Source organism: Cynocephalus volans, chromosome 10 (genome assembly GCF_027409185.1).
Source record: "Cynocephalus volans isolate mCynVol1 chromosome 10, mCynVol1.pri, whole genome shotgun sequence".
NCBI lineage: Eukaryota > Metazoa > Chordata > Mammalia > Dermoptera > Cynocephalidae > Cynocephalus > Cynocephalus volans.
Window position 1 is genome coordinate 95,865,822 of NC_084469.1, and position 27,636 is coordinate 95,893,457.

Genomic DNA, 27,636 nt, shown 5'->3' on the forward strand with positions numbered 1-27,636 from the left:
ACTAGAAGGGTCTCCGTAAGAAAAGGATGATCCAGCGGTTCCCACAGGACCACAAGCCCTTCTGCTCAGCCTTCTCTAGCAATCCTTCCCCTGCAATTTGCCCACAGATAAATATCAGCTTGTTTCTATCTTCGGCAAGTATTGTGGGGGGGGGCAGCTCACGGCCTCATCTTCACAGAACTCAGAAGGGAGGCCTTCGATACAGCCCAGTCCTCTGCTGCTTCCACCTCAGAGACCTCCATATGTCCCAGGTGATGTGGCCCTGAAGGCAGAAAGGCTGGGCCTTGGGCAACATGCAGACCAAGGGGAGGGTCTGGCGGGAACCCCGAAGACCTTGGGAACTAGGACAAGATCTCACCCATTTTCATGTGCAACCAACTGCGGCTGAACGGTCTGACGGCCTGAAGCAGTGACGTGCCCAGGAGGTCATTTGTGATTTGCTGGGCGAGCAGAGGTGACAGGGCAACCCACCCACATGCAATGGGCTTGTTGCAAGGGCGGGGGCCCACGCAGGGCTTATCTGCTGATCTGCTGGGGTTTTCAACCACACCGACAGCTTGGAGACCCAGAACTTCCTTTCTGCTGAGCTGAGCCTCCGTTCAGCCGCCCTTATGGGAGGTAGCGGCCTCTGCTCGTTCAAGCGCTAGGAGAGGAAGAGAAGGTCCCTCCTGATGTCCCGCTCTGCTGAGGAACAGGCAGGGGCTGCCTTCTCTCCCAGGCTGCGTGATAAGAGGCAGAAGCAGCCAGAAAGGGGTGGGAGGAGGAAGCTGAGGCCATCACCACGGAAGGGCCGACTCTGCTCTTCCAAGTGGGCAGGGGTGAGGGCAGGCAGAGTGGGTAGGACACAGACACAGGCGGCACAGCCTTCCTTTTGGGTGAAAAACGTCAGGGTCTAGGGCTTCACCCCTTGAAAAAAGGCAGAGCCGGGTCCTAACACCATCTTCCCCCTCCCTCCCCGATCTCCCATGGAAGTTGCTTGACCCTGGGGATGGAACGCAGGCTGACACCCAAAAAACAAATGCAGCAGAAGTGTGATGAGCACGGTTTGCTTTCTTTCCCTGTTTTGTTTTTTAAACCTAAGTAAGCAGGTTCCCAGACGACACGGGAGCAGCATCCCCCTTCCCCGGAGGCCCGTGAGCGCGCTGGCCGGGACGGGCAGGAGGTGGTTGAAGTGAGGCGTGGCTGGAAGGGTGGGGCGCAGACAGGGACTCTGGCCAGGTCTCCACTGGCCGCGGCGTCACACGACGGTGCGCGTGGGTGTGCTGGGCTGGTTGAGCCGCAGTGTTTTGCACAACCAGCCGGCGAAGTCCACTTCCTCCGCCTCGGACCGCTTAATGAAGGCGTGGTTCTGGAAGGCAAGGGGAGCACGTGAATCGCTGGCCCTTGCATCGGCGGCGACGAGGACCAGAAGCAGTCTCTGCCCAGCCCTGGCATGCCATATGGGATAAAAAGCAAACAACAGAGAGACAAAGGACAGCTGGCCCCAGGAGGACACGCTCAAGACAGCAGAGAGGAACCAAACCCAGAGCGGGTAAGGAGCATGTCCGAGGCCTGGGCCGGGGTCTCCCGGACTCCAGAGGCGAGGGTCAGACTGCCCTAGACTCTCGAGCCAGGGGTCCTCCTGGGCCCTGTGGACACTGGGGCCAGATCCTTCCCTGTGGTGGGGCCATCCTAGGCACTGTAGGTGCTGAGCAGCATCCCTGGCCTCCACCCACTCCATGTCAGGAGCACCTTCCAGTCATGACAACCACAAATGTCCCCAGACATTGCCCAGTGTCCCCTGGGGTGGAACCTCCCTGGGTGAAGACATCTGGTGGAGAATGGCTCTGCGCAACAGAACTCTCCATGAAGTTCTCCACCCGTGCTACCCCACACGGCCACTGCCTGCTAAGGAGGCTTGGGAGCCCTGGAACCGTGGCTCATGGGGCTGAAGGGCAGAAAGTTGATTTCTGGTTCATTTTAACAAACTTAAACAGCTACTCCCAGCTAGCGGTTCCCATACAGGACAGCGCGGTGCTGGAGACTCCCAGTTTGGAAGGGCCGGGTGAGGCCAGTGGACGCTGTCCTGGCTGGCGGGGAGGGGGTGGGGGGCACAGGGATCCTGTGGAGGGCAGGGGGTGGCATCTGGGAGCGCAGGCTCCCGACTGCTGCCTCTCATGCAGGCTGCAGGCAGGCCAGGTGTCCTCACCTCCCAAAATGTGGGCGTAGGTTTGGGTGAAGGACGTGACAGGACTCAATATAACAAGGTTATCACCAAACAATAGCTAGTTTTTAAGAAGCTGGTTAAAAACGAGCCCTGTTTCAACATTTCAACATTTTAATGCTCTTTTGTATTTTATAAGTGCAGTAGTCCTCACTTGTCTGTGCTTTCAGATACCCTCGGTCAACGGCGGTTGGAAAATACTAAATGGAAAATTCCAGAAATGAACTGATAAGTTTTAAATTGAGCGCCATTCTGAGCATTGTTAAAGTTGCTCTATTTTATTGGTAGCTACTGCTGTTAATCCCTTACTGTGCCTAGTTCAGAAATTAAACTTTATCATAGGTATGTACATGTAGAAGAAAACAGTATGCACAGGGTTCACTACTATCTGCGGTTTCAGGAGTCCACTGGGGGACCTGGAACGTGTCCCCTACAGGTAAGGGGGGCCTACTGTGTATTTTTCTACAAAGTATAGTTATTCCTTTTGTCTCGCACTCACTCAACGCATGAGTGCAGTGGTGGATTTTTATCTTCAGATGGACACAGACCCCTTCCCACCCGGAGCTCTGGTCTAGGCCCTCTATGCAGACCACAGCAATTGGTCACTACACCTGGGGCACACAGCTGTCGCTGCAGCCAATAGGGACGGGGACTGGGCAGTGAGTTGGAATACACAGGATGGAATGCGGAGGAGTATCCTGTGCAAAGGCCCTAAGGTAGAGAGTGGCGGGGGGAGGAGGGGGAAGCATGGGGTCTGACCTGAGGGCCTATCAGCCGGGGTGCAGCGACCCACTGCTGCACCCAAGGTACTGCTTGTTAAAAACACCACATTCCACCAATTATAAGATGCTCATCTCTGTGTGTCTGGGCATCTGAGATTGATAATCAGTGCCTCACATCTGTCACAGGCACCGTTTTCTTTCTCAGAGGCTGGTGAACAGACAGCATCTCAGACTGTGGCGTCTGCTGACCAAGGGAGGGGGACTCTAAGGTCGCAGGTCGTGGATGGGTCTGGGGACGGCACCTGGGTGTGGGACTGGCCCGCAGGAGCTGGGGGAGGGCGTCCTCAGTGGCCCGCTCTCTAAGGCTACACATGGGCCTGGGCTCCTGGTGGCCTCCCCATCCCCACCCTGCTGGGGGAGGTTAGTGTCAGTCAACAGCTGGGCTTTGCAAGGCACTGAATGGTGGAAGTTTAGAGAAAGGACACCTGAGGCCACCCCTCCTGGGAGGGGAGGGTCTGGCCAGGATGAAAGTGTCTGGGTAGCAATCCCCCGCGACCTGAGGAGCTGGAGGCCCAGGGGGACACACCCAGAGAGCATCAAGGCACCCCAGGCCTGCAAGGGGCACACGCACTAGGGTCTCAGGGGAAGGACCACAGGGCCGGGAGCAGCCTCGGAGGCTCAGGAGGTGGGGGCAGCCCAGAGCCTCTGGGCCCACTGTGGCCCTCGAGTAAAGCCCCTCCACCCGCCAGACACAGCAGGCCACTTTGCTCTCCCAGGATCTGAGAGGACCCCGGCCAGCTCGATTCTTCCCGCTAACGGATGAGGGAGACTTGCAGAGGGTCCTCAGCTGGGCTCCAAGCTCAACACTCTCCTCCCATCCACACCCCAGCTGGCCCAGGTGCCCGGCGGGGTCTCCCCTCTCTCTGAGGCCCAGGCTGCAGCTGCGCCCTTGAAACCCCAGAGCCAGTCGGCGTGACTCACCATGAGCATCTTCAGGTCGGCTCGTTCTGCTGGGTTCTTAATTAGGCTGGGGGGACAAAGAGGGGATGAGACAGGGTGGTTAGGCGGTGGCTCTGTGGCGACCTGCGTTTTAAGCTGTGGCTGGGCAGCCCATGCCGCCCTGTCCTGGTGTCCAACCTGTGAGGAGGCCTGGACACTGGGCCCAGAGCCCGTTGCTTTGTGTCTGGCCCCTGCTAGGATGATGAGCTCCAATTCTGCCCTTTGGTGTCAGTGACAGGCCAACCTCCGGAAAGGAGAGGGCAAGGGTCTCAGAACAGGAAAGGAGGGAAAGGGAAAGAGGGCGGGAGACCCTTACCCGCCTGGTCAATCAAAAGCCTGGCAGCAACCGCAGCTAACTTTCTAAGAAAAATCCCAAGCTTGGGAGTCCAAATGTCAACTTTTTCCTTCAGAAAAGCAGAATGGTCTAAAGCCCAGAGCAGCTTAGGGCCCAATGTTGGTTCTTCAACACAAAGAAAACTCTTCGCGGCGATATAAAAACATCTACAAGAGGGCCGGCCCGTGGCTCACTTGGGAGAGCGTGGTGCTGATAACACCAAGTCAAGTCAAGGGTTAAGATCCCCTTACCGGTCATCTTTAAAAAGAACACCCCCCCCAAAAAAAACGTCTACAAGGCCTGCCAGAGGGTCGTGTAAAGGACTTGTGGCACCCTTCACCACAAGTGCAGTAGTGGCTGCAAGTTACAGAGTCCCCAAGTGGCAGCCAGTGGACAAGGTCCACTCGGACACACAGGCTGGCCCCACAGGGGTGGGTCTGTGTCCTCCTTCCTGGTCCTCAGCACGCTTGCATGAGGCCATGTCATAGGTGCTACTCAGTCCTTGGCAGGTGGGAAAACCTTGGAAGAGTTGGGGACTCTCCCAGAAGCCTGCTGGGAGGCTGGTGGCCACACCACTGGAGGGATTAGGAAACTGGGCAGAAGTTTTCCTGCTGCTGGCAGATGGCAAGGTGGGAACGACGTGATTTCCAAAGAGCCTGAAATCCTGGTTCACTCCAGGTTTCTGGGACGAGCTGGGACGGTGGCTGGGAACCGTGGCCCAGCAGCCCGGGGAAAGGGAATGGGGCCAGGTGTTCCGCGGAATCCTGCCACCCAACCGGATTGCTGACTGGCAGGCTCGGCTGTAGGTGCGGCCCAGGACCCGGAAGGAACGTCACATCTGGGTCGCCCCACCCGCCTGCCCGCCCGCAGCCAAGCTGGACACCTTACCATTTATTTACAAACTCCTGGAAATCTGGGGTGAAAACTCCGTTGGGCAGCTTGGGGGGAGGCTGTGGAGAACGGAAGGGCAGGGTCAGCCCTGCGCGTCCCAGGGACCCTCACTGTCCCGCCCTCCTTGCCCATGCTGCAGGCCCTGCAGCCACAAGAACCCAACTGCGCTGTGCCTTACAAAGCCTGCTTTTTCCCATGTGGGGAACATGACCAGCCACAGAGGGACAGCTAGTTCCGGAGGTTCGGGAGCCCAAGGAGCCTGGCCTGGCACACATGTCCCTGAGGGGGGACGGCCATGGAAGTGGCTGGGTCATGCCCTTCCTGCTCAGGGTGGAGGAGCCGGCGGCCTCCTAGGAGGACGTGCTTGCTGGGCGGCACTGCCAGGTGTACAGCGAGCTGTGTCACAGAACCACCACCCTGCTCTGTCTTCACCGAGGTGGATCTGGGCAGCTTGCCTCAGCACTCCAAAGGGCCACTGAAAACACACTGAAGTCCACAGAAGGCCCAAGGAGGGGGACCCGGCCTGGTGGCCAACAGGAAGGGCTTCGGGGTCCAGCTGTAGGCCCGGGAGGTCACCCCCCTCCCTCCCCCTGGGTGTGCTCATCTGCCTGGTGGAAGTGCTCACACTACCTGCTTACTGGGGGTTATGAAGGTCAACCAAGAGGACCACAGAACCCGCACGGGAAAGGGTGGCCCGTGACCCCCTGGGATCCTCCTGAGACGTGCTGCAAGGCAAGCCTGGCCCTGCTAGGCTCTCTGAGCCTTCTTCCCAGAGAGGGCGACGACACCTGTCCCTTTCTCTGCAGAAGGGGGAATATCTACAAGTTCACGCACACGACACTCAGCTGAAGAGATGCCATGTTGCAGGGCTGAAGGACAGGCCTGCCAAGGCTCCGTGTCCCTTGGCACTCAGGGGAGGGGGCTGAGGTGGGAATTCTGGGTTGGTCTTCCTAAAAAAACCCCAAAAAACCCCACCTCCCTTGGGGATGGGGTGGGTTTGTGCAGTGCAGTAGAGAGGAAGGTTATAACCTCCTATCAAAGAGTGGCCTAGATCTACCATGCGACCCCTCCCCAACAAAATCCATAGCCCGGTCTTAGAATTCTTTTCTTTCTGGTAACGTATTCCAGCAGGAAAGGCTTTACCTCCTGGCATAAAGAGACACCAATGGGGCCACAGGTACAAACCTCATTCACAATATAGTCCAGCAGCTCAAAGATGGCCATGGCCGGCCGGCTGTCCATCCCATGACCTACACGGGGGAGAAACACAATGGGGGTGAGGGGGGTCAGTGACCACCTCAATCCTGGTGAAGGTCAATGTCTCCAGGAGCTGAATGTGTCTGAATGCCCCTTCCTCACTCCAGCCTAGACCAGGGGCAGGCGCGGGTGTACCGAGCCACGGGACAAAAAGGTACTGAGCTCCTGTCCCTGGGAAAGTGACTTCGCTCCCGAGCCTCTAGTGAATTAAAAAAAAAAAAAAGCCAAAGCGAACATGGGCATTTTTTGAGAAGTCACACATTTGGCACCGTGCTGCTTTCAGGCCGTGCCAAAGTTGTGACCCTCTGCTTTCTGGAACAATGGGCGGGGCAGGGGAGGGGGTGCTGACCTCCAGCAAGGACAGCAGCGTGACCTTGCATGGAGCTGCTGGTGGTGGCAGCAGCAAGCCCTGAATGCCGCTCAGCACAGGGGACCAGCTGGGGGTGGCTGACCCCTGTCAGAGACCCAGCTGGCCAGGTCCAGGCTTGGCAGCTGGACTTTCGCCTCCTGTCCCTATCTTGGAAGGGCATGTAGGCCGGGGCCACGGGCTGGGGAAGGTGCTGGCGGGCTCTTGCCCCAGGGGAGGGGCCTCAATGCCATGTGGGTGTGGCGACTGGGAGGAGCAGGGGCCAGGCCTGAAGACAGAGACTGGGTGACTCTCCCCTTGGGTGAGGTCAAGACACCCAAGCAATCTGGTTGCAGGGGAAGAAACAGATTTGAAAACACTGTTAAAATCACTATTGAACAACCCAAATGTCTGTCCACAAAACATGATCTATCCACACACTGGAACATTATTCAGTCATGAAAAGGAACGAAGCGCTGACATACACTACCGTGTGCATGGACCTTGAACACGTCACACAGAGTGACAGACACCAGACACAAAAGGCAACACAGTATGTGGTTCCATTTATATGAAACGTCCACAACAGGCCAATCCAGAGAGACAGAAAGTGGACTCGTGATTGCCAGGAGCTGGGGGAGGGGATGGGGAGTGGCTGTTAATGGGGATGGGGTTTCCTTTTGGGGTGATGGAATGTTCTGGAATTATGGGTGTGGTGATGGACGTACAACATCATGAAAGTACTAAACCCCACTGAATTGTATACCTTAAATAAGCGAATTGTACTGTATGTGAATTACATTTCAATAAAGTTGTCATAAAACAAACCAACAAATTACAACCTCTAACTTAACTCTCTTCCTGTCACGTGACTTAAGCAAACAAAACAAAACAAAAATCACAGGAACCCAAGAGCTGGTTGGTGCCTCCACACCTTCCGCCGGGACCCTGCCCTGCTCTATCCCTGGGAGTGGCCACAGCGTCCAGCCTGACGTCTCCAGGGCCCTGTTCATGGGGCAGCCTCTCTAAGCACAGGTGTTCTCCAGGAGTCCAGGTGTTCCCCCAGAGCCTGGTGCCCTCCGTTCCCCCCTATACTAAGTTGGGGGCTGAATCCAACAAGCCACCTAAGGAAATTCTGAGTCAAAGTCTCAGCGTAGGGGCTGGCTGGTTAGCTCAGCTGGTTAGAATGCAACCTGGTAACACCAAAGTCAAGGGTTCAATTCCCCATACCAGCCAACTGCCAAAAAAACCAAAAAACCAAAAACCCAGATCCTCAATGTTAGGGCTCCCCAGAAAGAATGGCCCAAACACAGCAACGTGCTAACTGCAGCATCCAGGCGGTGAGGATAAGGGTGTTTGCTCACTGGGCAATTCCTCCCACTTTTCTGTATGTTTGAATGTTTTCGTGATAAAATGTTGGAAAAACCAACCAACCCAAGGCTTGGCTGAGGAGTTAAATTTCTAGATCCCTCCAGCTGGCAACAACAGGTGCAGCTGCCCTGGACCTAACAGGTTTGGGGCGCTTGCTGCGTCGAGCTCTGTCCCCAGAAACCCCAGGACCATCTGAGGACTGCTGACCGCAGCTAGCACCATCCAGGGGACAGGTGGTGCTGGATGGAGCCAGAGGGGAGGCAGCTGCCACCCCCGGGTGTGCCAGTCCCTGCGTACGTAGGTCACCGCCCTTCCAAACGGGAAGTCACAGACTCAGGCCATACCGCTGATGGGGCGCCCGGGGGGTCTCGGCCGTGGCGAGATGCTGTGAGGCTCTCCTTCTGCCCCGTCGACCATGGGCCGGCCAAATATGGCCTCCAGCTCCTTGGCATCAGGTGGGGGTATGGGGTACCTGCCAATGGACAGCTCCACCAGAGACAGGCCCATGCTCCAGATGTCGGACTGCACCGAGTAGTGTGTGCCCTGCAACCGCTCCGGCTGTCGGGGGTGACAGGGGAGAAAGAGGAGTCCTGAGGGGGAGGGACGGCGGCTGGAACACAGCAGGGCAGGCGTGGCCCATCCTGGACCTGGCCACCCCTCCTCCCACGGCTGCAGACAAAAGCAGCAGAAAGAGAGCAATTCTACTTCCCCCCACACTCCCGGCCCTGGAGGCCTCACCCGTAGCCCTTGCCAGGGAGACCCTGGGCCTGGGGGCTCTGCACGGGTGCCAGAGCTGCTTGTGAAAAGCCCATGATGCTCAGAGCTTCTGGAAAAGGGCAACGGGTCCCAGGAGGACAGAGAGCTGCCCCCTTTTCCAGGATGATCCAAGACTAGCTTCTCAGAATCTGCTCCTGTGATCCACTTGGCAGGTTCCTGACTACCTAACCGTTTCCTAAAACCCTCAGGAGTCCAAGTTCTTGGTTCAGAAATTAAGTGCCCTCCTTGACTGGACTTTTACTAACAATAGGAAGAACCCAGGGAGGCACTTCCAGAGAGACAAAATCCTCAGTGAGAAGGTGATCGGAATTCAGATTTTGACAGAGGGCTGGTTGGTTAGTTCAGTGGTTAGAGCATGGTGCTGGTCACACCAAGGTGCAGGGTTTGATCCCTGTACCAGCCGGCCGCCAAAAAAAAGAGAAAGAATTTAGAACGAAGGGGAAATCCCAGTAAAGCCAGAAAGAGATTATGGGGACATGCAGGCTTTCTGAAAACTTCCTGGCAACAGGAAGAGCAGATTGGAAAGGGGAGAGATGAGAGAACTTACAGACATGTAGGACCGAGTCCCCACAAAGGAGTTGGCCATGGAATCGATGAGCTGGCCGCTCACCCCGAAGTCGCACAGCTTGATCTCGCCTCTGGAGTTGACCAGGATGTTGGAAGGTTTCACGTCTGAGGAGGGAGCAGGCCATGCATGGGGGACACGCGACACCCACCCGCTGTCCTGCTCACCCAGAGAGCGCTGGGGTCCTTCTTACCTCGGTGCATGATCTGGTGCTTTTCCCGAAGATATGCCAAGCCCCGGAGAACCTGTGGGGGAGCCGCAGCACGGGGGTCAGAAGGACGATGCCACCAGTGGGGCTTTCCCCCTGAATGACTACAGCATGTGGGACAAGCCGTGGGAACCCTATTTCAGGCTGCGTTGATCTTGCCAGGGCGGTGAGGCCAGCACCACAGGCTCGTAGGGATGTACATAGACCCACTGACTGTCACACGGCCACCCACGGGTGAGGCCAATGCTGTCACTGACTCCATGCTAAAGAGGTGGGAGCCGAGGCCCACAGAAGCTCAGACAGCAGTCAACATGCCATTAGTGAGCCGGGGAGTTTCCAGCCCGCCAGCCAGGCGTGGACACAACCTCATGCCCTGGAGTTCCTGCGGCTGTGCTAAGGCTGCCCTGGACTGAATGGGTTAAGGGTATGGTGGGCTAGGCCACTGGTGTCTTATTCAATCCCAACACCTGTCCAGCCAAGGGAGTATTATTGCCATCTTACGGGCAAAGACACAAGCTCCTAGAAGTAACATGCTCTGCTGAGATCTCATGGCCAGCCGGCAAAACCCCCAAACCCCAAAGCTCTGCCAAGCTGCTGGGCAGAAGTTGTGGCCATAGAGACGCCCCGTCCCATCCCCTAAAGACATTTTCTGACAGCCAGAGGGAGCACGGTCAGAGGTTTTAGTGTTCCCCGTGCCGCCCCAGGATCTCCCCTTCAACAAGTGCACATCCAATGCCATCTGAATCCTTGTGGCCAGTGGTGCCCGCCCATCACGAGATGGGGAGGGCCTCTACAAAGGGGACAACAGCCATTCCCCCCAGAGCTGTCCCACAGCTCCAGCTGGGCCTAACATAGTGTGGTCAGACAGAGACCCTTCGGAGCCAGGAGGGACCTGCCACCTGCACTCAGCACATGGGGACTCGAGGACCCCAAAGGGAAGTCACTTGCTCAAACCCCCGTGGTCGGTGGACATGGCAGTGGCTGCTCTCTTTGCAGGGGCCACACAAACACTTGCCCATAGCTTGGGGTGGCTCCTCCAACCCCGGCCACACAGAAGGGGCAGGTGTGGGCACAAGGTCTTGCGAGCAAAGGACCAGGGCACAGGTGGGTGACAGGTGGAGACTCACCGCGATGCTGACCTTCCCAAGGATCTCTTCGGGAATCCTCTTGGCCTCTTTCAGCACTTGGTCCAGGGAGCCCCCGTCCTGGGGGTTGCACAGAGGGAGAAAGCAGACTGCTCTGACTGGCTGGCCGGGAAGGAAGGGCTGTGTTTCCCCACAGGCAGGCCAGAAAGGCTGGTATAAAAGTGAGATGTTTCCCCCATTCTTGGCGAGGTGGTGGTCTATTTCCTCCGTGGGAAACAGAGGCCAGACCAGAGCCAAACTCCTCTGACCCCTGCTGCCTTCAGGGCCCTGAGCCCACACATCATCGGGAGGTGGGGAGGGAACAGAACCAGAGCACCCATGTGCTCCCTCACACTGTCCTTTCCTGCAAAGGGGCCGTCCTGCTGGCCAGCGTGACTCAGCCTTCCTGAGTTCACCATGCCAGGGGCTTTGCTCAGGTCAAGGCCAAAACCCTGGTTGGGAGCTCAGACAGACACAGGGACGGGTGCTGCATGTGGCCTGCCCATCGGGCTCTGTCTGTGCAGTGTGGGAACTTGCCAGGCTTGGAACCGGTGAGGCCTGGCTTCTCGGGCTTGGGTTCTATTCCCAGCAGACCAACTGCAACCACACTCAGGAAGGCAAGCGTGAGGATGAGGAGGTGACACTGGGAACACTCAGGGCAAGAGAAAGGAGATGAAGCAGGTCTCCTGAGTGTCCGGGTCCCCTACATGGCTTCCTCGCTGAAGCTGACTGCTTCACTTCTTGGCACCTGCTCTGTGTCTGTCCCCTGTGCTCCCAATGAGGAAAGGTGAAGAAGAGTGGGACCTGATGCCTAAGCGTGTGTGCCCTGAAGAGGTGACATCAGTAAGGTGGGCATGGGATAACACAGTTCCTCAGCTCCCTGTCTCTGTTATCTTTTTTTTTTCTTAATTGGTAACTGGCTGGTATGGGGATCTGAACCCTTGACCTTGGTGTTACGCTCTAACCTATGCTCTAACCAACTGAGCAAACCGGCCAGCCAGTCCCATTATCCTGTCGTCTACTCACCACTGGGCCGCGTATTTGTATCTGCAAAGGAACCAGATACGAGTCATCCTAGGGTTGGTCCCCCTGACACCCTGGGTGTGGCCCCAAATCCACTTAATGAATGAGGAGACAGAAATTAGGGGTCTTGCACAAGGTTGCCCAGCACCAGAGCTAGATACCAAAACCTGGGGAGTCGCCAGGCACTGCCCAAGGTGCCTCCCAGAGGCAGAGGCTTCCAGGATATGAGGTGGTGACATAGCCAAGTTCTCTGTCCACATGCCTAACAGAGAGGAAACGGAGACCGAGGCTCCAGAGATGAAGTGGGGGGCTGGAATTTTCTCTACCTGGCTGCTCGAGGACATCTGTTGCTTCACTTGGGGGCAGGGGAATAGCCCTAGGTCTCGGGGAGGCCTGGGTCTCCCCTCTCTGGCTACTTTGCCCCAGCTGTGCTCAGTGAGAAAGGCTGTGGGGAGGTCCAGAAAGCCCACCACACTTGGAAGCTTCCGGAACCCAACCAGGTCTCGGCTGAAGACGACAGACACCCCGGTACAGATAGCGGGGGTGGCTGAGGCTCAGAAGGCCAAGGAGGAACCGATGGGACCAGGCACTCCAGTGAGCCTGGTCTGGGCAGGGCGCCCTGCCTGCCTAGGGCAGGAGCTGCCCTTGGTCTTCTCGTCTGTTGTTTTATCAACTGACCATAAAATAACTCAAATTACAGGTTTGTTTTTTTAAAAATGGTAATCCCTGCACCCTAACACAGTTCCTTTCCTTCTTAATTTTTCACAGAGTTGCGATCAATGTCTGCTGAATGAGGAAACTGACAGAACGTTCTCTGAGAGGCCCCAGTGGGTCAGGCAATGTGCTGGTGGTCTCGCGTGAATTACGAATCACCTCTGCGCGCCAGGAGGTACTATCTTCCCTCCAGCTGAGCTTTTCCACTGTGGCCATCAGGGCCAGGTCACTCTCTGGGGTGGGGCCGTACTGGGCACTGCAGGTGCTGAGCAGCATCCCTGGCCTCCACCTGCTCCATGCCAGGAGCACCCCCGAAGTCATGACAACCACAGATATCCCCAGACATTGCCCAGTGTCCGCTGCGGGGCAGGATCACCCCCGGCTGAGAACCCCTGGTGCACAGCTAAGATGACCAAAGTCTGGCAGGGTGAGTATTTGCCTGAGTCAGAGACAGGATGTGGTACAGGAGATACTGCAATGAGGTCTCTGTGACCCCAAATCTCACTTTGTGCATGACTGTATGCTTTTGTGTGTGTGTGTGGTGTGTATTTTACACGTTCTTGAATTTGTATTTTTCTTACGCAGGCAGCGCATGAATACATTTTTCTTACAAAAAAATTCTAATGTATATAAATAACCCTCTGATGGCCCAGAAATTTTACTTCCTCCCTAGAAGTGTGACTTATACTCTTCCAGAACTTTCTTTGCATTTACACACACACCCATATGCATAGGGAAATACAGAGTATATACATGTGCTCACACTGCGCATCCCCCCCAAAGTACATCATTGGGGATTTTCGCTTTTGGTACACACGTGTGGATTTCATTTTATCCCTGCAAAATGGCTCAGTATCATTCTGTAATCAGCCTGACTGATGGGCAAGTCTGATTTTTCATTACTGTAGAACAAGGGAGTGCATTCTTCAGTAGATTTGACTAGAACCCAGGAAATACCAAGAGGCGACTCTGCGTGGTCAGGAAGCTGCTTGCGTCCACTCTTACCCTAGCAAACCCCACTGCCCGCAACATGTTCTCACCCCAAGTTCTCCCAATATTAGCGTCGGCCACAGGGCAGCAGCCCTCCTGCACTCCTAAGCCCCAGGTGCCAACAGGCACTGGCAAGGAGAGGTTTAACGTTCTGCACCAAATCTGTGCTGTTTATAATAATAACTATATTTATCAATTACAAATATATAAATTAATTATATAACATATTCATTATATACAATTAATGATATTAATATATATTATATAACAGTTGTAATAATACTATAATTACGAGACCCATTATAATTAGGGGTCTTCTCTCGCAAGCTGGAGCCGGAATCTACCAGATCACAAACAAGAGCCAGTTTGCACACAAACCTTGTGCAGAGATGAAACCTCACCTCAGATCAGGAAAGAGCTCCACAGTATGGGGATCCTGACTAGGTAGAATGTCACATGACTGGAAAGAATGAGAAATGAAGCTGACGTAGAAACACAGGGAAACGGCCACACAGCAAGGATGACAGCTGGGTTCTATTCAACAATCCGCGTGTGCCAAGCCCCACTTGTGGATCCGCTCACTCAGTCCTCACCCAGCAGGGACTGCGACCTCCCTGACTTTACAGAAGTTGCAAGAGTCACGCCCAGTCACGTGGTGAGAGGACATGTGGGCCACACCTGAACACGTGTCATTTTATGTGTGTGTTGTATACATGGTCTACTGTCTCCAAATACTCATTACAAAAGCAGAGAAGAAAACTGGGGCTGGCTGGTTAGCTCAGATGGTTAGAGCATGGTGCTGATAATACCAAGGTCCAGGATTCAGATCCCTATACCAGCACTGCCAAAAAAAAAAAAAAGAACGAGGAGGTTTTAAAGGATGAGACCAGTAAACATAAATAGGATGGCTCCATTCCCTCCTGCATCCTGGCGGTGCCTTTGGTGGCCTGCTGGGTGCTAGCACCCACTCTGGAGACCACTGTTTTAAATTCACCAAGAACAGAAGGTGGGGGCTGCGTTGTGATGCTCTGTCTTTGCTGCATGGAAGGCAGGAGACCTCGAGAGCTAAGTCCCAATGTGAAGGGAGACCAGGCAGAGCTCCCAAGCAGAGATGCTGCAGTACAGAGGGGACAGAGTGGCTGCCTCAGACCACAAAGCTCCTTCTCATCCTTTTCTCGCCTGCATGATGACTGTGTGAGGCAGGAGGGGCAAACACGACTGCCCCTCCCAGGTTAAGGACAGGGGCTCTGCGACCAGGTGCTGCCTTGCTCAGATGGCACGGTTAAAAGCGGGGCGGGGGGGGGGGGACAGCCTTGCTCAAATTCATTTCCTGCTTTCATTACAAAACTGTCACAGGGGCCAGAGCGTCTGCTAGGTGTAACTGAGGCCAAGCCACGCCGCATCCTGGTTTTGCAAGGGGAGACATGCAGCAGGAGGCTGAGGCCTGAGCAGGGTGGTTCACAGGGGGCATTTCCTCCCGGGGCCCTCGACTCTGAACACTTCTGCTTTCGTTACGCTCAATCCCACCCATGTCTGAGCTTCAAAACCAGCGTGTCTGCATGAGAGGGCACATCAGCAGCCACTGCTGGTTGACAAGATGACGGGCGCCCGTCCCCCACCCTAGACTGTGATCCCGCAGATGCGGGCAGGCATGTAGGCATGGGGCTGGCCTGCCATCAGCTCCTCAAATAGCCCCTCTTTCCTCAGAGGGCCACGTGGAAACTGCGATCGATTTTAATTGCATACACCCTGAACCCAGCAATTCCACTGCAGGACTTTGCCCCCCAGGTGTGCCTGCAGATGCACAGGGATGGTGGCCACAGCATTACTCGTGATGGAGCAGAGACTGGAAATAAGCCAAGTGCATGACAACAAAGGTGAGCATAGTAAATCACCAGCCAGATACACGCACACGCTGGACTGCTGCACGGCGGGCAGAAAGATGGGCACAGCGCTCTCTATGCTGACAGGGAACGATTTCCAAGATGCATCAAGTGAAGTCAAGTTGGGAAGGGGAAGGGAGTATTTAAAAAACTGAGGCATCTACCAATACACTCACTTGTGTGGTCACTGACCACCCCCAGAGGATCCCTTTGAAACGGGAGCGTTGTGGCCTCTGCGGACAGGGGACCTGAGGGTCCCAGTGGGGAGACATCCTTTTCCCTGGACCACCTCCTGTTCTGTGGGAATTCCTGATCCTGTGCATGTGCACCTGGTCACAAGGCTGGGGGTTCTGGGGACCCCTGCTTGGTTTCCAGGTCACAAGGGACCCTCCCTGGCCACCTCCCAGCCCCCTGGTGCCCCCCGCTGCACTCACCATGTGCTCCATGCAGATGCTGATCTCCCCGTCACTGTAGAAGGCCCCGTAGAAGCCCACGATATAGGGGGAGTTGCACTCGTGCAGAACCTGCAGCTCGCGGATGATCTGGTTCCGGATGGCTGGCTTGATCTCAAGGTGGATTAGCTGCGAGGGGACAGGGTCAAGATCAGGATGCTTAGGGGTGCCAGGAAACAGGGGGTGGGGGTGGAGGGCTTTGGCCTTTCACCCTGGAGCCCTGAAAACGTACATCCACACAGAAACCTGTCCACAAATGTTCACAACAGCACAATTCATAATAGCCAAAAGGTGGAGACAGCCCAATGTCCATCAGCAGGTGAATGGATCAACAGAATGCAGTCCATCCACACACTGGAGCATTACTCAGCCATGAAAAGGAACGAGGTTCTGACACGCTACAGCATGGATGAACCTTGAACACATCACGCTAGTGACAGACGCCAGACACAAAAGGCCAACATCCAGCATAGGTAAATTGACAGGGACAGAAAGCAGATTAGGTTGCCAGGGGGTGGTCAGAGGGAGACTGGGAAGTGACTGCTGATGGGGACAGGGTATCTTTTTGGGGGAATGGAAATGCTGTAAAACTGACTGGTGATGGTGGTACAAAGCTGTGAATATACTACAAATCACTGAATGGCACACTTTAGAAGGGGGCGTTGTACATATGTGAATTACATCTCAACAAAGCTGTTAAAAAAAAAGACTGACAGAGCAAACATTTTTCACTTGGCTATAGTAGCAGCTGGGTTAAGAGGATTTTTCTTGCCACCAAAACAGTACCAGCCTTTCCCAAAACTCAGATGGGGTGATTACTCCACCTTGACCCCTCTCTCAGCCAGGGGCGGGTGCATTTGGAGCCCCTCCCTACCTCCAGGATGGAGACACCGCGCTGAGGCCGCCCCCTGAGGATTCTAACCCTCTTTCCTTGTGAGTTCCACATGAGTTCAAGTCAGCCGAGGAAATCATTGTCAAATTCATCACGTTTCACAAGGTGAGAAGCCAAAGGACCCCCTCAAGAGGGGCAGAAAAGATGCCTGATAAAAATGCCATGATCAACTCCCAATGACAAACCCCAACAGAGCCAAGAACCTGCCAGCCGGCAAGAAGGAACCTGGGGCTTCGGGTCAACGTCTTGGCCAGTTAGAGGCTCGCACTCCAGCCATCGCGGTAAGACAGGAAAAAGATCCAATGTCTATGCGTGCATCATGGAGTCAATGCCAGGTCATGGGTATCTGAAAATGATTGTCATCAAGTCAACAAATGTTTGTGTAGAGAGTCAGTCACAGGGCGGCCAGTGGTGGAGAGAAAGAGACGGTTAAGACGCTCACTGCATGGAGGGGAAAACTGGGTAAAAGGACGCCGACCTGGGAGGAATGAACCCGGGTGTTGTCTTCCCACTGCTGTTTCCTGAGCACCTGAGTTAATTTTTGAAGGCAGGGTAGGAGTCGCCAAAAGGACAAGGAGGGGGAAGGGGATCCCCTTTACAGGTGGAGGGACAAAGAGCTACCTGTTGGAGGGCACGAGACATGAAGGAGCACGAGTGAGTTCAGGGGTAGCAGGACGCAGACCATGGCGACCCCACGGGGCAAGAGTGGGGGGCTGGGGGAGCTCACCAAGCCTATGACCTCGAGGCCCTGGCAGGTCCCTCTCCCCAGGCAGAGTCATGTCCACCTTGACTGGAGCCCCCGGCTTTGACTCCCCCTTGTGTCCTGCTTCTCCATCCAACCCAGCCTGCAGAGTCCAGCTCTGGCCATGGGCCCCTGGGATGCCCCACTCCTGCCACAGCCACTCCCAGCATGGCAGGGGGGGTCAACCCAGAACCCCAGGATGCTCTTTCCTCCAGCAGGACTGAATCCATAAGGTGAGGACCAACATCCACATGTACATTTCTTTCTTTCTTTTGGTGGCTGGCCAGTACGGGGATCTGAACCCTTGACCTTGGGGTTATCAGCACCACGCTCCGACCAGCTGAGCTCACTGGCCAGCCCCTCAAATGCACATTTCAAAAGGGTCTGATATTGAAGCTCCGCGTATACGTGGAGGTGGGGGGGCTAACTCTGGGAGGCGAGGGGGGCGTACACAGCAAGGTGCACGGACAGACCCAGCACTGTCCAAGGAAATACGACGCCAGCCGTGTACTTGATTTTAAGATTTTAAATCATCCAGCTGCTGCCACGTTTAGAAAAGTAAAATGCAACAGGTGAAATGAACTTTTCACGTATTTTGCTTAACTGATGTACCAAAGAATTTTCATTTAGATGTGACTGATGTGAAAATAAGAGATTTTTTCTTCCACACCAAGCCCTTGAAAACCATTGTGTTTTGCACAGATGGCACACCTAGATTTGGACTGATCACATCTCAAGCGTTCAGGAGCCACATCTGACCAGGGGCTGTCCTGGTGGGCGGTGGGGCTCTCGACCAAGAACTTCAAAGGCACCGTGCATGGAAGAATGACGGGGAGAACAGTGAGAGGGCACTGGGCTTTCAGAGAAGAGGACGTGCCACGCAAGACTTGGCAGAACTGGATGAAATCCCTTGAGTCCTCAGTGTAAAGTAAGAGCTTTCTGGAAAGCTGTGGTACACAGAAGCGCAAAAGACCAGTGTGCGTGGGGCTGCTGTTGCCTGATCTCTGTTTCAGTGTCCTGTGATATCTGGGGCTTGCAAAGTAAGCTTTCCAGGTTGACAAAGACCAGAGGGTGTGCAGAGAAAAAGGAAGAAAGAGGAGCAGGTGGGAAGGGAGGGGAACGTTTTTGAGCACTCATGTGCTTAGAGATTCACCCTGACAACCTTGGGGGACAGGGGTAACTGGCCCATCTCAAGCATGGAGCAAGGTGGGGTTCAGAGACTCTGAATCGTGTTCCCAGTGGCACCACCTCAAGGAAAGCCAAAGCCCGGGTGAGCAGCTGATTCACTGCGAATGGCGTTAGGTGCTCAGAGCAAGCACCAGACCCAGCTAGGAGATGGAGGCGCTTTTTCCTGAAGACTGAGGATTCTGAGTCAGGAGTGGAGTTGGGCTGTACAAATGAGGAAGGGCTTTCCTGGGCGACGGTGAGGCACAGAAGGGAAGGGACAGGCCAGCCTGCAGCCCCCACAGGGCTGGGCCTGGAGTGACCTCCACAACACCCTAAATCCTGGGTTGCAAGCTTATGGTTCACGAGCTCATCAGCCAGCAGATGTGTGTGGCCCAATCGTGTTTCCAGACACTTTGAATTAGCTATTATCAAAAATCAGAAGAGGTGGATCCTGCTGCATGAGGCTGTCATTTGCTCGTGTGCCCACCTGACACACATCACAGGTCTCTGTGGGCACCTGGCCCAGCACTTGGAGGTGGCCCCTTGATGAGGAAAGCCCTCCACGGTAAAGACCTCAAATTGCACAAAATAGCCCTCTAACTGCAGGTGATGTGATCTGAGGGATGACCCCTTCACAGCTGGAAGCAGGAAACCAGTTAGGAGTCGGGCCAGAGACCAAGAGTGCAGTGGATTCTGGAGGCTGTGGCCCGACAGCTGCTCCCGAGTCAGGGTCCATACTCAAGGACAAACCCGAGAGGATTCAAACCCAGCTCAGACGCTGACCCAATCAGCCTCAGTTTTCTCACCTGCAATATGGAGCTGTCGCTCGATTTTAAGGAAAACACAAGTCAAGGTGTTAGCATCCACTTTGACACAGGGTATTGCTTGCAAGATGGCAGCTAGTGTGGTTATGCAGCCTCAGGCAGGTCACATGACTGCCATTCTAGAAGCCAGAACAGATCAGTGAAAAGCAAGGGCAAGGCCAAAAAAAACACTTCTTTGCTGCAAGTACACAGAATTCAAAGAAGCCCTGCGGGCCCAACACACAGAGTAAGTCCTTCGCCAATCTCTCCTGGCCCAAGTAATGCAGAGATTCTGTGCCTATGGCTCTCAGAAGAACACTGAAGGAGTCCAGAAAGCCACACTCTAGTCCAGAAAATGTTTACAAATAAGCACTGTAAACATCAAGAGATGGGTTTGCTTGGGACTTCTAGAACTGGTCTTCGTGGCATAAGTCACACAGGTTGGGATAATCCTCTCTGACCAAAGGGACCAGAGGGATGCTGGCAACTAAGGCTGCTGGCCACAGAGAGGGGTCTGAACAGGCCTGTGGGCATCTGCCTGTGGAGATCTGTTTGCAGGTAAGTCCTTATGATACACGTGGAATTCACATTGTTTTCCGGAGGAATTCGGAATTGTATTTGCACCCTTCAGCCTAATGAAGGCCAAAAGTCCCCTGGGGTGAACTGGCATTCTCAATGGCGCCCCTGGCCTCCAGACGGGCCGAAGGCACCTGGTCTACAAGGGAGAGATAGCCCTGAACCACAAGGACATCCAGGTAGACCACCTTCCTGCTCAATGTGTCTTCTCCTAGCCCCATTGCCTTGGCCCCTTTATCAAGCAAACAAAAACTTCTAATTTTAAAGGAATTATAGAAGCACAAGAAATTGCAAGAATAGTACAGAAAGGCCTGTGTACCCTTCACCCAGCTTTCCCCATAGATGACATCTTGTTTGACGGAAGGATGATATCAAACCAGAAACTGACATCAGGATAATACCACTCACTAGACCACAGAACCTATCCTGCCACGCCTTCCACAGTTTTAAGAACCCAAATCTTACTTTACAGGCCACAGCAAAGCTGTAGATAAACTGCTGGTGTAATCTGCGCCTTTCAGCTGGTGCACTGTGCTGTGGACACACATGGGAGGTACAGGGTTCACGTCCACTGCATGGCACATCAGGGACTGCCTGGAAGATCCCCTGACTGGCCCGAGATGCCCTTGGTTCTGTACACATACATGGACTGGCGCTCTGGTCCTGAGGCCCCTTATTGCTGTCTGAATCACATGTTTGCCTTTTCACTAACCGTGCTGCAGGTGACGGCAGACCCAAGATTTCCAGGGCTGCTCTGATTTTTGAAAAGGCTGCCTACAGTAAGGGGACAGAAATAGAAAGTCCGTGGCTGTAGATTTCAGGAGGGAGGGAGGTATTCTAGAGGAGAGGAGAAATAGCTGCAGAGCTAAATCCCAACAGAAACTGAGTGCACCGTTCCTGGGAACCGCAGGCCCTTGGAGCGGTGCGGGGACCAGCATGGATCCACCCATGCAGGGGCTGCTCAGGTTTCTGAGGACTCAGTTTGGAGAACTACAGGGTGATGGGCTTCCAGGAAAAGGTGGCTTTCTACATCTGAAGATCACACCTGAGGAGCTGGACAACTTGTCAACACCAAGTCCCCCCAGTTAGGTGTTCAGGAGCCACTACCTCCAAATGGTCACGCCCTTGTCATCTGAACTCCCTATGTCTCCTGGGGACTCTTCTCAAACACATAGTGGAGAAGCTGCATTATGGCGGCAGGGGGGCCCCCAGGATGAGCGTGGTCATCAGCACCAGAGTCTGTGGAATCCCAAGGCATGGGGGATGGTCAACTTTATGTGTTCATTAGGCCAGGCCATGGTGCCCAGCTGTTTGGTCAAACACCAGCTGAGATGTTGCTGGAAAGGTATTCTTAGATATTATGAACGTTTAAATCAGTGGACTCTGAGTAAAGCAGCTGACCCTCTATAGCATGGGTGGGCCTCATCCAATCAGTTGAAGGCCCAAGAGAAAAAAGACAATGACCCCCTAGGAGGAGGGAATTCTGCCAGCTGATGCCTTTGAACTTAAGCTGCAACTTCAGCTCTTCCCTGGGTCTCCTGCCTGGTCTGCTGGCCAGCCCTACAGATTTCAGAGTTGACAGCCTCCATACTTGCATGAGCTAATTCCTTAAAATAAATCTCCTATTCTGTGTGTACACACACACACACTCTCTCTCTCTCCTCTCTCTCCCCTCTCCCCCCCCCCCCCCCATTACTGGTTCTGTTTCTCTAAAGAACCCTGACTAATGGACTAATATTCCTAAAAACACCTTTCTCCAGCCAGCCCGCCCATTTCTGGGATATCCAGACATTTCTGGGAATCTGAATTTAAAATGTCCTCGAAGGCAGAAGTCAGAGCCAGTCAGAAAGCACAGGCCTGGCCAGCTCCCATTTCCAGAGGGGACCAGTCCCTGCCACACACTGACTGATCGACCACACAGCACAGGGACAGGATGCTTGCCCTGCTGCCAGTCGCTGCTCACCTTTCTGGCCATGATGAGGCCGGAAGGTCTGTGCTGCACTTTGGTGACCACCCCGCCATTGCCGGCTCCCAGCTCTGAGATCCTCTCGAAGTCATCGTCCTTGAGCTCACCGACCTTGGCCTTCTGGGTGAGGAAGGCTTCCAGCCGCTTCTTCTGCTGCTCATCAAGTTCAAGCTCCTCGAGCTTCTTCTGCAGGTCCACCAAGTTTGCTCTGCAGAGACCCCAAAGGCAAGGGTTAGCAAAGAACATGCCAGCCACTGAACGATAACAACACCCACACCACGTTTCCTGCATGGCTATGGCGTGTCAAGCCCCAGGAGGACACAGAGATGGAGGGGACCTGATTCCTGCATTCCATGGGCTCACAACATAGCAGAAAAGAGTGACATGTGTACCCCCTGCAGACCAGAAGCTAAGGCCAGCTCCTGGGGACCGACACCTCGATCCCTGCTCACAAAGGCTAGGAGGTCCTGTGACCTTGCGGACAAGCTCCAGCACAAAAGACCCAGGAGGCCCCCTTCCCAACGCAAGGGCTCCAGACCACACTGGCAGGAGATGAGGGGACTGGGAAGCGGGTGAGGGAAAGCCTAGGTGAGGATGCGTCTTTGCTGAGGATGGAGGAAAAGGTGCTTTGATTGGCTTCAGAGCAAAGGACCAGAACCAATGGGCGGAAGACAGAAGTTGCCTCCTAGGTGCATTTAACTGCATGAATTAAACATCAGCACTGGAGGGGAAAGAGGTGAGGGGAAAATTTAAACAATGCAGACAATCCTGGGGCATTTCATGCTACCAACACGATCTCATACCCTGCGATCTCATACCCTGCTCGGTACTGTGAATGTTTTGCATTCATTCGCACACAATGTTCCTGAACCCACTTATTAAAAAACCAACCACGTATGTTGCACTTTACTGTGTGATTCAAGGAATTTTTAAAGGAAATTTTGACTTGAAGCTTTCACGAATGCCTTGACTTTGAACCAGATCCTGGAGTAAAAAGCAGCTCTCTGTAACAGGCAGATGCTTTAGCTCAATGCTCACAAGAACTAACCCAGTGCAGTACAAATGAATGAGGATGTAAGCCATGTGTGTGATTTAGAATTTTCTAGTGCCCATGTTAAAAAAAGAGAAAGAGGCGAAATTATAAAAACGTTTGATTTAATCCATCAAAAATATTACCATTTCCAATGTGTAACCACTATAAAAAACTTAATGAATGTTTATTTTACATTTTTGTTCCTATTAAGTCTTTGAAATCTGGAATGTGCATATTATACTCACAGCTCTGTTGAATTTGGACAAACCACATTTTAAATGCTGGATGTGGCCAGGGGCTACTGGATTAGATGGTGCAGCTCTAAAAGTCTCTAAGTGAGACCAGGCCGCCTCCAGCAGTGCTCAGCCACCAGTTCTGGAAGGTGTTAAATCCAAGGTTGATGGCCATAGAGGGGATTCAAGCAAGGGATGATGAGGGACATTGTACGTTCTGCCAGGAAACTCCCAATCACCAAGTTCGACCATTACTCGCCTATGACATAAAGAAGCATGAGCAAAGTGGCACATGGGCCAGAATCAAGGGGACCTGATTGCTCAGCGATGTCACCTGAACTGGTGCTACAAAGAGCTTGCTGGAAGGCAGGGGGTCAAGCACCATTTCCTGGGCTTTACTAACACCATTTCATTTAATTCATCACTGTGGGAGGCGGGTCTTGTGGAGTCCTTGCCCAGGCAGGAGAGAACAGACTCACAAGGGTTAAGTAACTGCAACACAAGGAAGCTGCAGTGCTCACACCCCTGCTTTTCTGAGTGTTCCCTGAGTCAGGATGGGGACCTGATGGGTGCTCACTGGATACCTGGATAAAGAAGTAATGGCAAGATGCTGAGAAGTAGAAGAGAAAGCAGAGGAATTAATATGAATGAATGAATGAATGAACGGATAAATTTGTTCACGGTAGGGCTAAAGATGCAGCTTCTGAGGCCAGACTTCAGAAGTCAACACCCTGTAACATCTGAAATGCACTCTGGGGTCAGCTGATTAATCTGTCTCAAAAGTAATGGAAAACTCAATTGTGCCTATATAAACGAGAATCTTAAAAAAAAAATCCTGCAATTCCTATGGCTGGCTTCCTCTCCCAGAAGAATTCTTGAAGGCATGGGAAGCAGAAACCACATAAAAGCCAGAAGAAAATATGAAGAAAGAGTCCTTTATAAGAACATGTAAGAACAAGGAGCGGGTTTTTTATTTTTGGGTGGCTGGCCGGTAAGGGGATGCAAACCCTTGACCTTAGTGTTACCAGCACCACGCTCTCCCAGGTGAGTTAACCAGCCAGCTCTAAAACTTACTTGGATTTTTAAAATTAAGATTACAGATCCTCACGTTAACTCAATGCAATGTTAACTTGCATACGTGTCGAGGGTCTCCTTCTCATCCAGGACACAGAAAGCCAAGAACCTGAGCAGGTGAGACCACCAAACATGTCATCTATCCAGTACACCTCGTTCTCATGGGGACACACCACAAGCATAGTAAACAGACACCGGCTAGGGGTCCCTGGGACCACCCTATCCACTCCAGCCTTGAGATCAGGAATGGTCAGGTCAACATGGCCGTGACCTCACGAATGTGTGCCCTCAACACTGAGTCACCTGCCCTTGTGCTCACACAACACAATTCTGCCATCGTGTAACCCCCACCCCCGGATGCTCTCTGTCCCCTTCCCCCGGCTTTTCGGAAGCCCCCTAAGTCCTCCTCCCCTCCATTGCCTCGAACTTTCTGCGCTACTCCAGTGGCTCCTTTAAGGAAGCTTTTCTCATCCATTTGCTTCAGGATCTGCTTATCTGCTTTCGGGGGTCCCAGTAGGCTCCCCACACCACCACCCCTCCAAATCCCTCTCATTCCTTGCTTCCCAGCCTCCTGGGACATCCATACCACTTCTCAGCTTCAGAAGACACCCGACCCCCGCAACTAGCAGGATCATCTCACATGTCCTTAGTCTCTGAGGCTCCCTTTCCCCAATTCCCTCAAAGACCTCCCCCACATCCTGACCCCACCGCCCCCCCCCACTCCTCTGGGATCTCCCAGCCTCACTACTCAGGAACTCACCTCACCCCTGCCAGACCACACAGGGACCCCCCCCCCAGCAGACCCCCAACCCATCCTCACCACCCAGAAACCCTCATCTCCTCTCCACCAAGACCCCTCACGCTCACGCTCACCCTCACTACTCAGGGACCCTTCCTTCACTATGACTTCACTTCTCAGGACCCTCCTGACCATCTTTTCCCCTCAGGGTCCCCTCACCACAATCTCACAACTCAGGGACCTCCATTCACCCCAATTTCGCTACTCAGGGATCCCCCAATCACCCGTTTTGCTATTCTGGGGCCCAACACCCCATCTTTTCCCCATAGGGGCCTCCTCTCAGTCCCATCTCATCATTCAGAGACCCCCCCACTTCGACCTCATCCCTCAGAGACCCTCACCCCATCCACTCACCCCAAAACCCCCTCTCATCTGAATGCACAGCTCAGGGACCCCACCGCTCTGTGCTCTCCTCCCAGGGACCTCCCTTCACCCCGATTTCGCCGCTCAATGGACCCACACCCCATCTTTTCCCCGCAGGGACCTCACTATCACCCCGATTTCACTATTCGCCCCCCCACCCCGTCTTCTCCCCTCAGGACCCCTCCTCACCCGAATTCACTACTCAGGGACCCCACCGTTCCGTGCTCTCCTCCCAGTGACCTCACCATCACCCAGATTTCGCTCCTTAGGGACCCTCACCCCGCCTTCTCCCCGGAGGGTCCCCCGCCCCGTATACATCCCCACTGACCCCCCCCCCCCCGGCGACCCCTGCCCACTCACTCGGAGGCGCCCTCGCTGGTGGGGGACGGGCCCTCAGCGATGGCGGGGTTGATGGTGAGCGCCGGCAGCACCGGCTTCCTCCGGGCCAGCATCGGGGCTCCGCGGGCCGGCAGCGGCGGCGCCTCTAGCCGGGGCCCATAGGGGGCGGGCCGGGAGCGGGCGGCGCCGACGCGAGGCCGGGGCTGAGGCCGCGGCCTAGGCCGGCGCCTGGGCGGCCGAGAGCCGGCAGCGCTGCGGACTGGGGCCGAGGGGCGCCGAGGGGCGCCGAGGGGCGCCGGGGCTGAGGCGAGGGAGCCGCCCCCGCCGCCGAAGCCGGAGCGAGGCTGACGCTGCAGCAAGAGCCCGGGAGGCCGAGAGAGGGGAGGGGGCGGCCACGAGATCGCGCGCCGGCTTCTCGCGAGAGCCAGAGCCGGGCTCCGCCCCCCCAGCCGCGGCGCGTGCGCACCAGCCCTTGGCCGCCTCCCGCAGGGGAAAGGGGCGGAGACCGAGCCGAGGCGGGGCCCGGAGCGTGCGCACTCGCTCGCCTCCCACCACGCGTGTGCGCCTGCGCCTGGAGCTCGGCGTGAGGGAGCCCGGGAGAAGGGCGGGCGTGAGGGAGCCCGGGAGAAGGGCGGGCGTGAGGGAGCCCGGGAGAAGGGCGGGCGTGAGGGAGCCCGGGAGAAGGGCGGGCGTGAGGGAGCCCGGGAGAAGGGCGGGCGTGAGGGAGCCCGGGAGAAGGGCGGGCGTGAGGGAGCCCGGGAGAAGGGCGGGCGTGGGGGGCTGTGGTCGTGGACGGGTGGCCGGGGAGAGGCCAGACCGTTCAGAGGCTGTGGGTGTCCCAGGCTGGGACTGAGGGAACCGTAAAATCCTAAAACGTTTAGGGATACCCGCCCAGATTCAACTTGCTGTTTGCCAAGTATGGACAGGACAGCACCTAGAAGTATCAATCACTCACCCCCGCTTTTTTTTTTTTTTTAAATGAAAGGCCATTTTAAAACATTTATTTTTTAATTGGCAAATGAAAATTGTATATCCTTATAACACCAAGGTCAAGGGTTCGGATCCCGGTACTGGCCAGCCACCACTCCCCACCTATATCATTACTGTGACATGTTAAGACATTTTCTTATTGTAAAATATACGTAATATAAAATTTACCGTCATAGCCATTTTTAAGTGTACGCTTCGGAAATATTTAAGCACATTCACGTGGTTGTGCAGCCATCACCACTGTCATCTCCAGAACTTTCTCATCTTCCCAAACTGAAGCTCTGTCCCCATGAAACACTCACTCCCCCCCAGCCCCCGGCACCCCCCCCAGCCCCCGGCACCTCCCCCCAGACCCCGGCAACCCCCCCCAGACCCCGGCACCCCCCCCCAGACCCCGGCACCCCCCCCAGACCCCGGCACCCCCCCCAGACCCCGGCACCTCCCCCCAGACCCCGGCACCTCCCCCCAGACCCCGGCAACCCCCCCCGCCCCCGGCAACCCCCCCCCGCCCCCGGCACCCCCCCCAGACCCTGGGACCCCCCGTTCTACTTTCTGTCTCTGTGGATCTGACGACTCCAGGGACCTCCTATGGGTGGAATCACACAGGATTTGTCCTTTTAGGACGGGATTATGTCGCTAAGCGTAATGTCCTCAAGGTTCATCTGGGCTGTAGCGTGCATGTGTCAGAATCAAGGCTGAATAATATTCCGTCCTATGGATGGACTACATTTTGCTAATACATTGATCTGCCCTTTTGGCTACTGTAAGTAATGCTGCTACAAACACGGGTGTCTAAGTGT

The 27,636-nt window shown here is 54.8% G+C and overlaps 1 protein-coding gene across 2 annotated transcripts; it reads right to left on the minus strand.

Moving 5' to 3' along the window:
* Positions 1-1,030: 1,030 nt before the first annotated feature.
* MAP2K2 (mitogen-activated protein kinase kinase 2) lies at positions 1,031-26,253 on the minus strand. Of its 2 annotated transcripts, XM_063110676.1 has the most exons (11): positions 25,868-26,252; positions 22,003-22,213; positions 15,842-15,988; positions 10,801-10,878; positions 9,659-9,710; positions 9,448-9,572; positions 8,468-8,681; positions 6,335-6,399; positions 5,147-5,208; positions 3,907-3,952; positions 1,031-1,348 (listed from the first exon to the last, which is right to left on the minus strand). In XM_063110676.1, exons 1-11 carry the CDS (start codon positions 25,957-25,959, stop codon positions 1,238-1,240), a joined length of 1,203 nt encoding a protein of 400 aa, XP_062966746.1. In that variant the 5' UTR covers positions 25,960-26,252; the 3' UTR covers positions 1,031-1,237. The 2 variants fall into 2 exon arrangements, with proteins under 2 accessions (XP_062966746.1, XP_062966747.1); XM_063110677.1 differs by lacking the exons at positions 1,031-1,348; positions 5,147-5,208 and having other exon boundaries at positions 25,868-26,253.
* Between the last annotated feature and the right edge of the window lie 1,383 nt (positions 26,254-27,636).

Coding starts and splice junctions, on each gene's coding strand:
- MAP2K2 (XM_063110676.1), bottom strand. CDS start 25,959: ATGCTGGCCCGGAGGAAGCCGGTGCTGCCGGCGCTCACCATCAACCCC. Junction 9,711..10,800: donor TTGGGAAGGTCAGCATCGCG/GTGAGTCTCCAC, acceptor GCTCCCCCACAG/GTTCTCCGGGGCTTGGCATA. Junction 3,953..5,146: donor CAGGAGTTTGTAAATAAATG/GTAAGGTGTCCA, acceptor TTGTCCCCCCAG/CCTAATTAAGAACCCAGCAG.